We start from the raw sequence: 15,786 nt of genomic DNA on the forward strand, positions 1-15,786 counted from the left end.
AGTTCCTTAGGGTATTTAGTCACTTACTATTTTTTGAATGAGTGAATATATGGGGTGTTTATGCTTGGATCTATGTTATTGGAAAGAACTTGGAAGGAAGTTAATTAAAGATTTAAACTTAAGGAGAACCTCAGGGAAGACTTTACTTTTGAATCTGAGGGCTGGGGTCTTCTCGTTTTCTCAGTGTGGTCTCAGCCATGGGAGGGGATAGCAGAGCATGGGGTTTGTAGTCTGGTGGACCTGGCTTTGGCTTTGAATTCCGTTTCTACAGTGTAGTTTCACTTAGAGAAGTTATTTAACCTCTAAGACTCAGTTAACTTATTCCCTGAAATAAAGGTAACACCTCATGGCACTATTGTAAAAATTAATGGCGATAACAATGGGAAAATGCCTACCACGGTGCTCAGTGAATGCTTACTAAGTCAGTTTTCTTTCCTTGCTGCTGCCATCACCTGGCCTGTTTGCAGAGTTAGAAGATGGCCTTATTCTCCTCCCGGTGTGGGTTGTCAACACCAAGAGTGATGTTCTGAGAGCCTGCTTTTCCCCTCTGGTTTCATACAGGCAGCAGGACAGATAGAGTGGACCCTCCTAGGTTAAAAGTTTTTTTCCCATTGATTTCCCTGGCAAAATGGAGTTTAATATATTGAATTTGATTTTAGAGCATATCTGCTTAAGAGTGAGGGATTCCAGTATAATTTATTAAAATTCTTGGGATTATACTATTTTGTCAAATAAACGTAGATTAAAAATGTTTTCTTTCTATCTCCATATTAAAAGTCTTTGTATTCATTTATTCATTTGCTAATTTAGCCATTAAACATACTGTTAGTATATGAAGAAATTCATTTGAATGCATGATACATTTATTTACTTGATAGATTTTTTTTTAAGCTCTTTATGGGGAAATAATTGCTTTGCTAGATAGATTTTTTTTTGAGTACTTGTTTACCAAAGAATCTATTAAGGGATAGGGAAATCAGTGTGAATAGGATAAAGTTAGTGCTCTCAAGCAGCTCATTGTCTAAATTCTCTGGAACCGTAGAGGGAGGGAAGAAGGCAGGAAGTGATATTTAAGTTGTCTCTTGAAGGATGCATAGGAGTACTCCAGGAGGACAAGGAATAGTAGGATAGGGGAGGCTTGGGGGGAAGGAAAGGAGGATTTCAGGCAGGAGAGATATTATAGGGGTCAAAGGAATGGAAGCACAGTAGTTCCCTCATGAGGAGAACACAGTAATTACGGCTAACTCGTAGGGCGTTGAGCCACAGAGCTTTGGGCAAGCGGGGAAAGGCATGGTATACTATTTTAGACCATGTGATGGTGGGGAGCTATTGATTTTTAAAAATTATTAAACACTTTAAAAAGCAGAGTAGGATATGATTGAACTTGTGTTCTAGAATGATAGTCATGGCAGTAGAATGGAGATTTAATTGGAAGGGCGGGAATGAGGAAAGAGACAAAGGTAAAAATTGCAGTTAGGAGGCTATTACCATGGTTCAGTCAAGAAAGAAGGCATTTGTAGTGGAGGATGGAAAGGGGCAGAAGCAGAAGGCTCCACATCCCGTTGGCTGTTGGGGGTGGGTTGGGGCATGAACGAGAGGCAAGACTTAAAGGTAGAGTTTACTGCTCCAATATTTCATTGCTTCTAAGAAGCACAGTTCTTTACAACCCTAAATTGGGATGCATCTTAACATCAGAGTTGTCCTATTTTTAACTAGCAATGTGTTTTTCTTTCCTAAGTTGTACATAAAAATAAAGATGCGTATTTAAATCTCTGGCTTCTTAGATTTGATGAAATTTGATACTGAATTTTTTGGCTTTAGTTTGTAAATTTCTCCTATCATATGTTTGTTTTTCGTTATAAAAATTGAAGGAAAATGATTTGAAGTTTATAGCAATCCTTCATGAAAGAATTTTTGTACCATTTTTGATCTCTGTGAAGTGACTGGTGGTATTTTATTTAATTGCGATACTTTAGGTTAAATATAATTATTTTTTTCAGCATCTGGGTACTTTGAAGGTTCCTGGAAAGCAGATGTCTGCACTGTCTTGGGAAGGAGGTGGCCTGAAAATTGCACTAGCTGTTGATTCTTTCATATATTTTGCAAATATTCGACCTGATTATAAGGTGAGTATTAAGAACAGCTGTAAAAAAAGATGCTTTTTTACTATATAATTTTGTTATAGCTGGAAGTAAAATGTCTGTTTTTGGCATATATTCATAGCCACTTTGTTTTAGAAACCAGTAGAAAGGAGGCTTTTTCAGTGTAAAGACCTTAGAACTAGTAAATGTTTCTGGAATACTATGTATAATTGGTAAAATTACTCCAACAGTGTCAGGGCCTCAGCAGGAAACAGATGGCTGAGAGGAGTAACTGAAGAGAAGTTGATGAAGGGTTTATTATAGAGGGATAAGCAGGGTTAAGGGACCAGTAAAGGATGACACAGCAAGCACCCAGGGATTAGCAGCAGTGGGCAAGAGAAAGCAGTATTGTTCCTGAAACCCACTGGAGCTGTGGCTGTGCAAGAGGGGCTCTCCCGAAGGAGAGTAAATACTTCAACCCATCTCTCCAACTGCTGGTGCCTTCTATTGGCCAAGCAACTGGAAAGCAGAAGGCAGGGTAGCCCTGGTCATGGATTCATAGAAGTCAGCCTCCAGGGCACAGAGCAGGGCAAAGCAGGGCAGAGAATGGATCAGAAGGAGAAAGGGAGAATAAGCAGCATAGTAACTAATCAATAGTTTACCTTAAATTTAACATTGGACCCATAACAAACTGTGAGGTATGAGATTGAGCTGGTAAACTACTAAGATGTTTGTTGTGAGAAGACTTAAATGTCTAATTTTTAAAGGTCAAGCACCTTGGAGAAATGGCTGACTCTAGGAGTAGGGCAGGGAAAATGCAAGTTAAGCCTGGAGCATCTTGCAGTGCCAGAAAGTCAGGAGGTGCTCAGAAAACAAAAAGATGGGGAGTGCCAAAGAGACAAGGGAGCCAGCTTGAAAGAGCTCCCAGTGGCTAAGGAACAATTGGAGCAACAAAATAAATGATGTAACCTTGGATTGTAACCCAAATTATACAATAAATGTCCACGAGTACAAACTGATATCAATAAATTATTTAAATAAACAAAGGGGAGAAGAAACAAATCTTCCTTTTGGAAGTATTCTAATTTACTGGATACCACCCTGCCAGGAGGTGGAGTAAAGTTCCCTACCTCGTTCCCCCAACTTGAGTGTGGGCTGCATTTAGTGACTTACTTCCAAAGAGCGGAGTATGGAAAAAAAGGGGGGGAAAGAAAGTGGCTTTACGGTGGGGAAACCTGGCGAACACCACCTCGTCCAGGCGACCAAGGTTAGCATCATTGGTGGTGTCACATGGCTAATCACACACCCCTTGGTGCGATGTGATGAGAAGAGCTCTTCACTTGAGGGGTGGTCTTCCTAAAAACTGATAATCCCAGTCTAAGCCTGGGAAAAACATCAGACAAACCTGAATTGAGGGCCATTCTATACCGCACCTGACCAGGACTCCTCAACACTACCAAGGTCATCAAAAACCAGGAAAGACTGAGAAACCATCACAGCCCAGAGGAGCCTAAGGAGACATGACGACTAAATATAATGTATTCCAAAGGGGATTCTGGATTAGAAAAGGGATATTAGGGAAAAACGAATAAAGTACAAATTCAGTTAATAGTAACGTATAAATGTTGGTTTCTTAATTGTGACAAACTAAGAACTAAACTAAATTATTACTGTAGTAATAATGTAAGATGTTAACAGTAGGGGAAAATGAGTAAGGAGTATAGGGGAACATTGTACTATTTTTGCAACTATTGTATAAATCTAAAACTATTTTAAACAGTTTATTTTAGAAAGTAATCACAGTATAAAAGGTAAGCATGGCTTAGCTTTGAATAGCAAATAGTGTTAATAATGTAAACACAGTATTGATTTACTCAAAATTATGTGTAAATTTGTTAGGAGAGGGAAAGCTCTAAGTTCTGTAATCAATACACATGTGATGTGGAAATCGATACCAGAACAGTTACAGCTAAAAACGATGTAAATGGCTACCCTGGGGTCCTGCATTATGTTTTTGTTTTAAATAAGCCATGTAGAATTATTTGACTGTAAGCTATGTGCATATGTGACTCTGATAAACAAATACAAAAATGTGGATGGGAGGGAAAAAGGCAGAGCAGCTACTTCTGAAATTTGGCTTCAGGACTCAGAAGTGAACTTTGGCAGAGATCACTCTGGCTGTTGTCCCCCAGGCAGCTGTTATTGACTATTGAAAAATCTGAAATTTTCACCACTGAAGCTTAAAACTTACAAAGTAAAATAGGGAAAGTTAAGCCAAATTTATTTTTGTGGTACTTTTTTTTTGTTTCTTAACTATCTTTATTACTTTTAGATTTGTTATTTTACTGAGAAAAGGTATTAAGCTGAATATTCAGTCCTTCTCCCTTCCATTTCTAAAGAATTTATTTTGTCGGCACCGATAAACCACGTATCTGCAATATTTCTGGAGGAAAAATAGTAATACGACTTTCTGAATGTTAATTGCTCTTTCTCCCTTTCATCTCTCTTCCCTCCCATCTTCCCTCCTTCTGTTCCCCCACTTTCCTCCTTCCTTTCTTCCTAGTGGGGTTATTGCTCAAACACTGTAGTTTACGCTTACACCAGACCTGATCGTCCAGAGTACTGTGTTATCTTTTGGGATACAAAAAACAATGAGAAATATGTTAAATATGTGAAGAGCCTCATTTCTATTACTACCTGTGGAGATTTCTGCATTTTGGCTACGAAAGCTGATGAAAATCATCCTCAGGTAGGAGGTGTTCCTTAATATCTTAGAACTTAGATGGGTTAACTACTTGGCGGAATTGGGCTATAGTTATCGATCTTCTTAAGCATGGCCTCTCTACAGAGGCAGGTACAGCAAACTGTTGGATCTATTGGCCATGTCTGTCCGGACCTTTGTTTGGGAAGTTATGTGACTCCTGGTTCTGTGTCCCCTGATTTTTTTCTCCAATTAGTTAATCCATTGGCAGTTTGTATTGACTGGGACTGAAGCTTTTTGTCTCTGAAATATATTTAAAATACCGCAATCCTTTTCCAATTTAAAATTCTGTAAGTAAAAATGAATAACCAGATGTCTAGTACAAATGCTCCAGAAATTCTGTAACAATGGCCATTTATAACAATTTGGGTAGCTTTGACATTCAGAAATGTACTTTTATGTGGAGTTATATCGCTATAAAAGTCAATGTCTCATAACATAAAATAAAGAATGTAAATAATGCCCTTTAAAAAGTCTGCTAACAATTTAAATATTTGCAGAAGTATCAGATTTTTCAAAAAAGGACTACCAATGTCTTTGTGTTATAAATTATTTTATCCCATTAAAAAGTATAGAATTTTTAGTTTAAGGCGGCCATTTGAGCCATCACATTTGGCTCTGTTCTCTCCTAAAACTCACTGAAACAACAGGAAAGGTATTTTTTAAAAAGCCATAAGCCTATAGGGACCAGAAAGGGAGAGGAAACAGCAACATAATTTTGGAGTTTAGAGAGCAGGGGGTTTAGTGGTAATTACCTTAGTAGACCCAACAAAGTGGAACCCTCAACTGTCAGTGGAGGAAGGAAAGAACCAACCAGCTTATATCACAGAATCCCAGAGACACAGGACTCGATGGTGGTACCTGGTAGGAGGAAGAAGTAAACAGAAAAGCAATTTGCAAGTACCAGAGATTATGCAGGCAGGAGAAGACCTCGGGGGAAAAAAGGCATATAAAGAAGCAGATTTCTGGATCCCTTCTCCCTACTGGGCCCATGGGCAGCTACCCTTCTAACCACCAGGGAGACTGGCTTACCCTCCAGAGAGAATACAGTCTCTGCACTGAAGAGCACCAAGCATAAGGAAGGGTGGAGAAACTCATGTTGAAACAGAGCAATTAATGTTACCTGTCTTATTTTCCCACTTGGTTCCAGAACAGATTTCATGGAATCAGGTATCATAATGGCATTTGACTTGTCAACCTCAATACTTTGGATAATTGCTTCCAAAATTCTGAGGAAAAGTGATTTCCCACCTTGAATTCCATACCTTAAGCAAACTATTCATTAAATGTGAGGGTAGAATAAAGACCTTTTTATTTTTGTTTTTTGTTTTATTTTTACTTTTTTGGCACACGGACTTAGTTGCTCTGCCGCATGTGGGATCTTCCTAGAGCAAGGGATTGAACCTGTGTCCTCTGCATTGGTAGGAGGATTCTTAACCACTGCGCCACCTAGGAAGCCCAAGACCTTTTTAGATGTACAAGATCACCAGAAATTTACCTTCTGAGCTTCCCGAACTTAGGAAATTACTTCAGGATACAGTTAACCGAAATGAAGAATAAACTAAGAGAGAGGAAGAAACAGGGTAACCCGACAACAGTGGTGCAGGGTGGTACCTGCTGACAGTAGTGCATGTGCCCAGGGAGTGAGTCATCAAATGAGAGCTGGCCACGTGGCTCCAAAAGAAATTCAGGATGAAATTCGTAGAATACTTAATGTGGCTGAACTCCTGAGGAAAGACATAGATAACTGGGAGATAACTGGGGACTTGAGTTAGTAATAGATAAAGAGAAAACTGAGTAAAGAGAAGAAAATAAAGGCAGTTATCCACTACACGGAAAGCAAAATATGCTTGAAAGGAAAATAAATCATACTATACTTGACTCAGCTGTGAATAACATTTTCAGAGTCAAAATGATGTATTCACTAGATTTTTTACAAAATTAAAATTGTTTAAAAATTGAACTATAATAACATTATAAAACTTCAATTCTGATTTAACAAGACTGTAGTGGAAAGATGGAGTGGTAGGAGTGTGCTCCTCTGTGGTGGGAGGCTGGGAAAGAGGGGTGAAAGGGCTAGCTTTCACAGTGGGTAGTGGTTACATGATGCCCAGAGTTGAAACACAAGAAAACAAGAAGTAGCATTGTGAACATGTTACTTACACTTGTGGAGGTAAATATCAAAAGAATGAATTACAGAAGCTGAAAGTAGTTACCCAGAGCAAGAAATGGGAAGTTGGGGGGACTTCTGTTTTTAGTAAGAAGTCTTATTTGATTCATTAAACTATGAGCATGTGAATGATAAGTATGTAAAAACATTTGATTTTGTGGCAGTAAATAAGCGTAAGTAGTGGAAGAGTAAATTATGATAGTTTAGTATAATTTTTTATCATTTAGTTTATGTTTATGAAATTAAGTTTTACTTGAGATACTGAGAAAAGAAAAAGTCTATGTGTAATTAGTACACTGAGAATTGGTTTATTTGAAATTATTCTAATTAGGAAAATGTCTATAAAACAGTATTCTTAGTACTAGGTATAGGGAAGGTGACTAACAGCAAAAAAAGGAAATTATCATTAGAATAATCTGTCAGTTGTTCCTTGTGTTTCATTATTTTTCCTAATATCAATCATTAATAATTATTCGTGTATGTGTTAACCACTGGCCATTGTAAGTTATTTTCATTGGGTTGGATTATGTTTTTTTCTGAATTAACTGAATTTTTCTGAATTTCTCATATCATTTATATATTGCTTCAAAGGAGGAAAACGAGATGGAAACATTTGGTGCAACGGTAACAAATTAAGTTAGCTCTTATATACCTGGTTACAGGATAAAAATGAATTTTGAGATTAGAGCTGATCACGAATTTTAGAAGTATAAATAATGAAAAGTAGCCAGTGTACTTGTGTTTCTTAAATGGTCTCTTAAAAACCAGTGTTCCACTATATTAACAAATCAGCTTTAGTTTAATTTTAGTTCATATTTCTTTACTTTTGTGCTGTAAATTATCTTTGCTGTTCTTTGTATTCAGTTTTATCAATTCTTTCCATGTTAGTGGTACTTGAAAAAGAGAGAAGCATGCTGTGTTAAACATCATTGCTTTTATTGTACATAAGCAGGAGTTTTGATACTTTTTGTTTTATTTGTTCACAGTTTGTGTTAGTTCTTTGTAATTCTATTGGCACACCTCTGGATCCCAAATACATTGATCTTGGTAAGGAAGTGTTAATATTTACTCCCCCTTTAATCAAGTCTTGTTTGTAAACTAATTTTAAAATGTAACATTGGTATTGTTAATTAGAACGATGTTCTCTAAAACAAGGATGAACATACTTCCTGGTTTGCCACGTTCAGGTTCAGTACCACTCTATGCCTGTTGTCATGGTAAAATTATTAGTAATGCCCCATCTCACTCTCAGAAGGATCCTGCTTAATACAATAAAGAATAAATTTATCTAAAATTCACAATAATCTCATGACTGCTATACTGCCGTCATTTGTTTTAAATGGGAAATATAATTGTATGAGATTTGGTATCCAACGTAATGATTAGTATGTAATGAACTGAGGATTATAGAAAGAATTTTGCCACGAAACCATTTTTATTATTAATAAACTGCTTGTAAATACCTCTCTTCCATAAAAAACACTTCAGCTGCTTGTTAACGTGAGTTTGCCCTGTCCAGATTTTTCTGATGAAATCAGTCTGTTAATAGGGAGAAGTCAAATTCTGACTTTTTTGTTTTCAGAAGACATTTGTTTCTTTAGATTTACCATTCCCTCCATCTGATAGCTGTGAAAATAACCATAAAAAATTCCAAATATTATTTAGTATTTTTTCAAAAATTGTTATCAGATACTTTGTTGACATTTCACTGTAATTTCCAAAATAATGTTTTTCTTTTAAAGCATATGGTAGTTTATTGGATATGGTGTTAGAAAAAATAGTAGGTTTCAAAAACTGAAAACCCATTGAATTATTTTCTGAATCTGAAAACTAGTCCTTTTCTTTTTTAGATCTCACATTCAGCCTTAACAATCAAATGTTAAAGTCTGCCTTCTAAGTATTTTGCTAAGATCTTTGGGTGATACAAGCAAATGTGAAAAATACTTACTGGCCTCAAAGATTTTATACTCTGTGTTTAGGGTCTTGGGAACTTGCTTTTAAACACTGAAACTTTCAACTTCTTATGTTCACTGTTAGTTATATTTATATGTTTCTCTCTCTCTCTCTCTCTCTATATATATATAAATGTTAGTGCGCTTTGTTAAAAGAATACATATATATACATATATGTTTAACTGAATCATTTTGCTGTAAACCTGAAACTAACACAACATTGTGAATCAACTATACTTCAATAAAAATTTTTTTAAAAAGTAAAAAAAAAAAAAAAGTTACTGTGCTTTGTTAATGTTAGTGTTCCTTAGCTTAAAATTATTACAGACTCTTATCACATGAGTATCTCCTACTTATTAGAAATATAATAGTCTTAAATCTAAGGGATGAATTCTGTTAATCTTCAGATTGTGTGCTTTTTCTTTTTATATCAAAAGCTTTAACATAGAATCATAATGATGATAGGGTTAGCCTCAAAGTGATTTTAATCACAGGCAGTCTATGTTTTAATAAAGCCAGATATAAATCCTTTACCTTCATAAAATGGCAAATGCTTGAGGGCATTATTATTTGTATTTTTGAGTTTTGAACCTTTTTTTTTTTTTTTTTTTTTTGCGGTCTCACTGGCTGAAATTTTAACAAACAGTTCTTTCACTGGTCTGCAGTAAACTCAGCCAAAGACTCAACATTTTTGTTTCATACATATCCTGTAAAATTCCTTTTTTAAGTTTCTATGCCAAATTTTCATGAGGACTGGAGGCTAAAATAACTGATGTTCTAGGAAGTGTAATTTGTCATCTACTCTTCTTGAAAATCTCTGTAGAAACTTTTAAAAAGAACATTATGTATCTTACAGAAGTTTAGTTTGTGGGGCTCTGTTGTACTGCACATGTGGGAGTTCGGTACCATTTGGGGAGCCTCTCCCTTTGAGCCCTTAATACCTTTGGTGTGCTTCTATCCAAATCACTTACTCTGCACTGTGATTGTTGATTTTCGTGTCTGTCTTCCCTACAAGCTTTTGAGCTTCTTAAAGATCTAACTACGTATATTCATTTCTGTGTCCCCACTGCCTAACACTGTACTTGCCCCATAGCAAGTGTTTATTGAATATATGAGAATATTTAAATTAGAATCTATTTATTTAGCAAGCCATCAGTGAGTACATACTGTTTCAGGTACTGTACTGGGTGCTGGGAGTATAAGAAATTAATTCTGACATTTCCTGTAGGATGTCTAAACAGATCATTAAAATATAGTTAATCTACTGAACAATAATGATTGCTCCCCTGCTGTGTGCTAGGTATTATTGTGTTAGGTGCCGGATAAGTGGATATCGGCGCACAATGATGTTAGGGACATCTTTTCTACTTAGAGAAGGTTTCATTTGAGCTGAGTTCTGAAGGAGAGATATTTCTTCAGGTGACATTTTAAGGAGAGGAAACAGCATTTGTGGAGGAATGAAGGCATGAAAAGTGCCTGAAAAGTACCAAGTACCTGTGCTGCAGCCGTTTTGGGGGGAGCACGTAGGAGCTTTCTGTGATGGCCGGTAGCATGTGCACTGAGTCTTCTATATAGGCCAGAGAGAGGCAATTTGATGAAAACAGTTCAGTGCAATTTCAGTTTACCAGCTCTTTAAAGGGCTGAGAAATGAATAGGTAGGAAAGTGGGGGAACATTACAGATGTAGACATTTATTTCAGGCCGCAGCATTAAACTATTACAAGCAGGTTTTACTCATATGTGAATTCCTAGGTTGTTTTGAATTATTTTACATCCTTGCTTAGCTAGTAACTATTACCTATTAGTGTTACAAGCGTCAATTAATAGAAGCATAATTATTTTCTTTAAAATTTTTTCCCAGTCTTTCTAGATATTTCAAATTTTTTCTTTCGGGATATTGAATTGTTGGGAAAGACACCGGCTGCTTTTATCCTGGTTGTGTTTTTTTCCTAAAATATTCAATCTGTTAAAATTTGGTCTTCTTTTTCCTAGAGGCTTATAGCAAACTAAGAACTAAACCACCTGGATGGGATAGATAATAAATAATGATCTAGCATAATTTATGTAGGTAGGATTATCTTCCTATATCCATTTGCCAAAATTACTGCCATACTGATTCAAAAGTATGTTTCATATATATTTGTATTTGTTTTTTGTGTTGACTAATGAATTTATATATTGTTGTATTATAAAAAGCAAAAATAATATCAAACACACCTTACAGTTATTAACCCTTAATGAGAAGCAGTCTGCCATAGTAGTTACGAGCACAGATTCTGGAACCAGAGTGACTGTGTTTGTGTCCCAGCTTCTACGACTTTCTAGCTGTGCAACTTCAGTGAGTTATTTTACCATTCCACCCTTCAGTTTCTTCATCTGCTAAATGTGGGCAATAATAGTGCCTACCTTTTAGGGTAGGTGTGAGTTATATATGTGATACATTACTGTAATTATATAAGTATAAATTATATAAAAATACCTGACATGTAATTTTAAAAACTCAATAAATATTGGCATTTAAAATTATTATTATTAAGCATTGATTCTATGCCAGGCACTGTACTGTGCTTTATATTTGTTATCTCTCTCTATCCTTAAAGTAGCTATAAGGTTGGTAATATTATTATCTTCAGTTTACAGGAAGCAAACTGAGGTTCAGAGAATAAGTAATTTATCTAAGGCTACAGAGTTGGCAAGTGCCTGTGATATGAATCCAAGAAGTCTGACTTGCTGTGAACCACTAATTTTTAAATTTTGAATTAATTAGGCTAATAATAAACTTGTGATTATTTAGGATGTATCAAAAAAGGAAACAAGGGTATAGTCTATAACTGTAGCTAAACATTGGTTAGAAAAATGCTTTTATACGCTTAGGAAAAACTGTATTTTATTAGAAAGCAGTTAAGGTTTATGAACTTACTTCACGTCACACTGAAGGCATAGTAGTTACCAGCATCAGAGTATCCATGGTAGAATTTACTGAATATTTCGCGAATGTCTTATGATTTAGTGCAGATGGGATCAGTGAAAGCTGAGCAAAGCCTGGGCCTGGCCTGCTCGTTCGTTCCGCCCGGGGTTCCCCCTGAATGGGGCTCTGCAGCCATTCTCAGGACTGCCTTCCAACCCGGTGTTCCCTACAGGAAGGCTTTTCGCTCCCTCTAGAGTTTGGTAGTGGTACACATTTTGAGTAGAGAAATCTTGACAATTATAATGAAAAAAATTTTTTAATATGATTCAACTATACTGAGTTATTTATTTAGCATATAAAAATTCTTGCATTTGAATCTCGACTTGTTAATCTATTCAATTAACACCATACTATCAGTCTAGTTTCTAATTCTTTGTTCTGTTCCTATGTCTCTTACTGCCTTAAATTTCCTTTATTTGGTCTGTGGCAGGAACTCCATAGATGGTAGCTGTTCCTTTATTCTGACCATATTAATAATTACTTTGTACAGTATTTTTTAATAGAAAAATCTGTTTTGTACCATTTTTAATTGTGAATTTATAAATTAGGTTTTAAAATGATCTTTTATGAAAGTTTTTTATTTTTCTACATTTTGTGAATGTATGTGTTTAATCTTATATCATTTTGTATGTGACCTTAGGCAAGTTATTTTACGTCTTTAATCCTCTTTCTTTACCTGTAAGATGGATTTGATGAGGCTATCTACTTCATCAGAGGATACACAGTTGGAATTTAATTAAATGTTCCCTAAGAAATGGAACAGATGAAAAAAATGTTTAAGAGAATATATTCCTAAATTAGAAGGAACTGTGGAGAATTTCCTTTTCTGAATTAATGAGGAAGTGTAAGATATATGAGATCAGAGGGAAGGATAAAGGCCTGAACCAAGCAGTAATGGTAGTGGGGATGGGAGGAAAGAGTGGGATTTTATTTATCCATTTGGACATTTGGGCTATTTCTATTTTTTGGCTCCTATGACTGCTGTTATGAATATTTGTGTATGAGTTTTTGTGTAGACATATATTTTCATTTCTCTTGGGTATATACCTAGGAGTGAAATTGCTGGGGTATATGGTAATTCTATATTTAACATTTTGAAGAACTACTGTTTTTCAAAGTGTATGTACCACTTTACATTCCTACTAGTTCTCTCCATTTTTGTAAATACTCACTATGATCAGACTTCTTGACTCTAGCCATGCTAGCCGTGAATATTATCTCATTGTGATTCTGACTTGCATTTGCTTGGTGGGCTTTTTGTACATCTTCATTGGAGAAATGTCTATTCATATGCTTTGCCCAATTTTAAATTGGGCTGTTTGTCTTTTTATTATTGAGTTATGAGTTCTTTATACATTCTAGATATAATTCCCTATCGTATATATGATTTTCAATTATTTTCTTCCATTTGTGGATTGTCATTTCACTTTTTCTATGGTGTCCTTTGGAGCATAAATGTTTTTAATTTTGATGAAGTCTAGTTTATCTACTTTTTTATTGCTTGTGTTTTTGGTGTCATATTTAAGAAATCATTGCCTAACCCAATGTCACAAAGATTTACACATAAATTTTCTTCTAAGAGTTCTGTAGTTAGGTCTTTGATCCATTTTGAGTTGATATTTTTGTACAGTCCTACAGACTTTTGACTCTTCTGATTTCTCAGGCTATGTTTGGGATATATTGTCTGCAGTGAAGGGTTGGACTTAGTGATCACTGAAGTCTTTTGCAGTACAAACATTTTGTGATTCTGTCTAATTGTTACCTAATTGTTAATGTTCTTTTTTAATAGTACCATTATTTGTTACAATGACCAAAACCCATGTGATAGCAGCTTCAAAAGAAGCATTTTATACCTGGCAGTATCGTGTGGCAAAGAAGCTCACAGCACTGGAGATTAATCAGATCACCCGATCTCGAAAAGAAGGGAGAGAAAGGTATATCTTTTGATGCACATTTTTTAGTAGCTCAACCATATCATATTTAAATCGGACATAGCTGTTTACAGATTGTCATGCTTGAGAACTGTAAATTGTTTTGATTACTAGAAATAATTTTCCATTAGTTTGAATATCATTCTGATTTATGTGTTTAAATTTGTCAAAATAAAAGAGAGGTAGCACGGTGTAACAAAAGAAAACCTTTAAAGTTAAAGACTAGAAACCGAGGTTTTTATAAGGAATGGCAGTTCTCATTCATCTACTCTCTCCATATTAGAGTTATAATGCTACACTGAAATATGATTATTCAATTGAAGTCTGAATGTCTAACCAAAACTTCATTCCTCTGGGTTAGTGGTAGAGGCCTTTCCAGGATGGTGGGTGATTCTAGTGTCATAATCATCATAGTAGGGGCGGGTCCTTAGACATAGATATGAGGGAAGTCTTTAGGTGGGAGAACTGGTCACTTGCCTTCTTCCTCTTGCCCTGGATTCCAGGGGCTTTGGGGTTGGAACTATTTCTGATAAGTGAGAGTAAAGACGACTCTACCGCATGGAGAAATTAGGAGCCAGGATGGAGGGATTCTTTATAGTGAGTATAGCAGTGCATTGACTGTGTCTTGTAAGTCACTCTGTCTCTGTTAGTGACAGCCCATGTTTGTTGCCCTTTTGTCGTTACCCTGAACCTTTAAGCAAAGCATTTGCTCGAGTACTTTTGACCTAATGGTTGCTAATGAGGGCACAGGCCTGTGGTGATGGTCGTGGGCAGCGGGAAGTCATGTCAGAAATCTCAGGTTGCTTTTTCCAAGTCATTTTGCTTCACACATACTTGAGATCTTAATGCCATCCTCCTTTCCCTTTAAGACTCACTCGTGTACTGAGGTAGGAGATATAACCTCAGGAAAAGTATGTTGGTTACGTGAATTCATGTGGAAGCAAAAAACAAAACAAAACAAAACAGTTGAAAACCACTGTATCTTCTTGGTAGTTCCGAAAGAGTCAGTGGGAATAGCTTTTGGCCTCTTTGAGGACAGCATGTGGCAATGGTAGCCCTAATAACAAGAGACCTGCGCTCTGTGGGGAGAAGGTGGATCTTAGGACAAGGTTGGGGCAGAAAAGTCTAGCCTGTCTGTGGAGTGACTACCCTCCGTGAACCAGCTAAAGAGATTGCAGCTTTTGTTTAAATAAAGAAGGCATCATTTCCTTATATTTATGTCTGGGATATACTCACTAGTTTTAATGGCTTTGGGCCAGTTCTCTCTGAACTTCAGTCTCATCACCTGTAAAGTACCGTTGATGATGGTGATAAGAGCCCACATTGATGGAGTACTTCCTGTGTACCAGACACTGGTAAGTCTGGTCAGTACACAGAGAGGAAACTGAGACACACAACATTAATTGTTTGCCAGAGGTTCCTAGCTGCTAAGTAGAGATGGGACACAATGCCAGGTTTATCTGGCTCTGAGCCACTTTACTTAGACTGGCCTTTTTTGTAGTACCCTACTTGTTTTAAGAAAGGGATTTGGGTCAGATGATCTCTTGAGAGACCTCCTATTCTAACCTTTGACTTTTATTTTGTGATAACTAAGTAGAAATATTAACTGTATGTACTTAATAAAAATGTATTAGAATGCAGAAACGTGGTACCTCTAAATTGGTATACCTTTCGGTATTTAATATGTTTCTATTAAATTTATTTAACATTTGATCTCCCTTTATATTGGTGAAAGTACAAATATGACTTCAATTTAACAATGATAAAATTTCATGATATTTTAAAGATAGAAAATGGCTTAACTTTCCTGTGATTATGTTACAGCTGCAATGTCTTGAACTCCTTTTATGTATCAGGCTCTGTGCATGTGTGCTTTACAAACATCATGTTATTTATGCCTCTCAAAAATCCTGCAAAGGGGGA

The 15,786-nt window shown here is 36.1% G+C and overlaps 1 protein-coding gene across 3 annotated transcripts in view; it reads left to right on the forward strand.

Moving 5' to 3' along the window:
• Positions 1–15,786, forward strand: part of WDR35 (WD repeat domain 35) — a 63,721-nt gene that overhangs the window by 18,778 nt on the left and 29,157 nt on the right. For 2 of the 3 annotated variants that reach the window (XM_057742553.1, XM_057742556.1), the window contains 4 exons: positions 2,001–2,126; positions 4,645–4,830; positions 7,999–8,059; positions 13,722–13,866. In XM_057742553.1, the coding sequence (XP_057598536.1) occupies positions 2,001–2,126; positions 4,645–4,830; positions 7,999–8,059; positions 13,722–13,866 (518 nt within the window). The remainder of the gene's footprint in view (positions 1–2,000; positions 2,127–4,644; positions 4,831–7,998; positions 8,060–13,721; positions 13,867–15,786) is intronic. The other variant, XM_057742555.1, reaches the window with a different exon arrangement.

This window comes from Hippopotamus amphibius, chromosome 7 (genome assembly GCF_030028045.1).
Source record: "Hippopotamus amphibius kiboko isolate mHipAmp2 chromosome 7, mHipAmp2.hap2, whole genome shotgun sequence".
NCBI lineage: Eukaryota > Metazoa > Chordata > Mammalia > Artiodactyla > Hippopotamidae > Hippopotamus > Hippopotamus amphibius.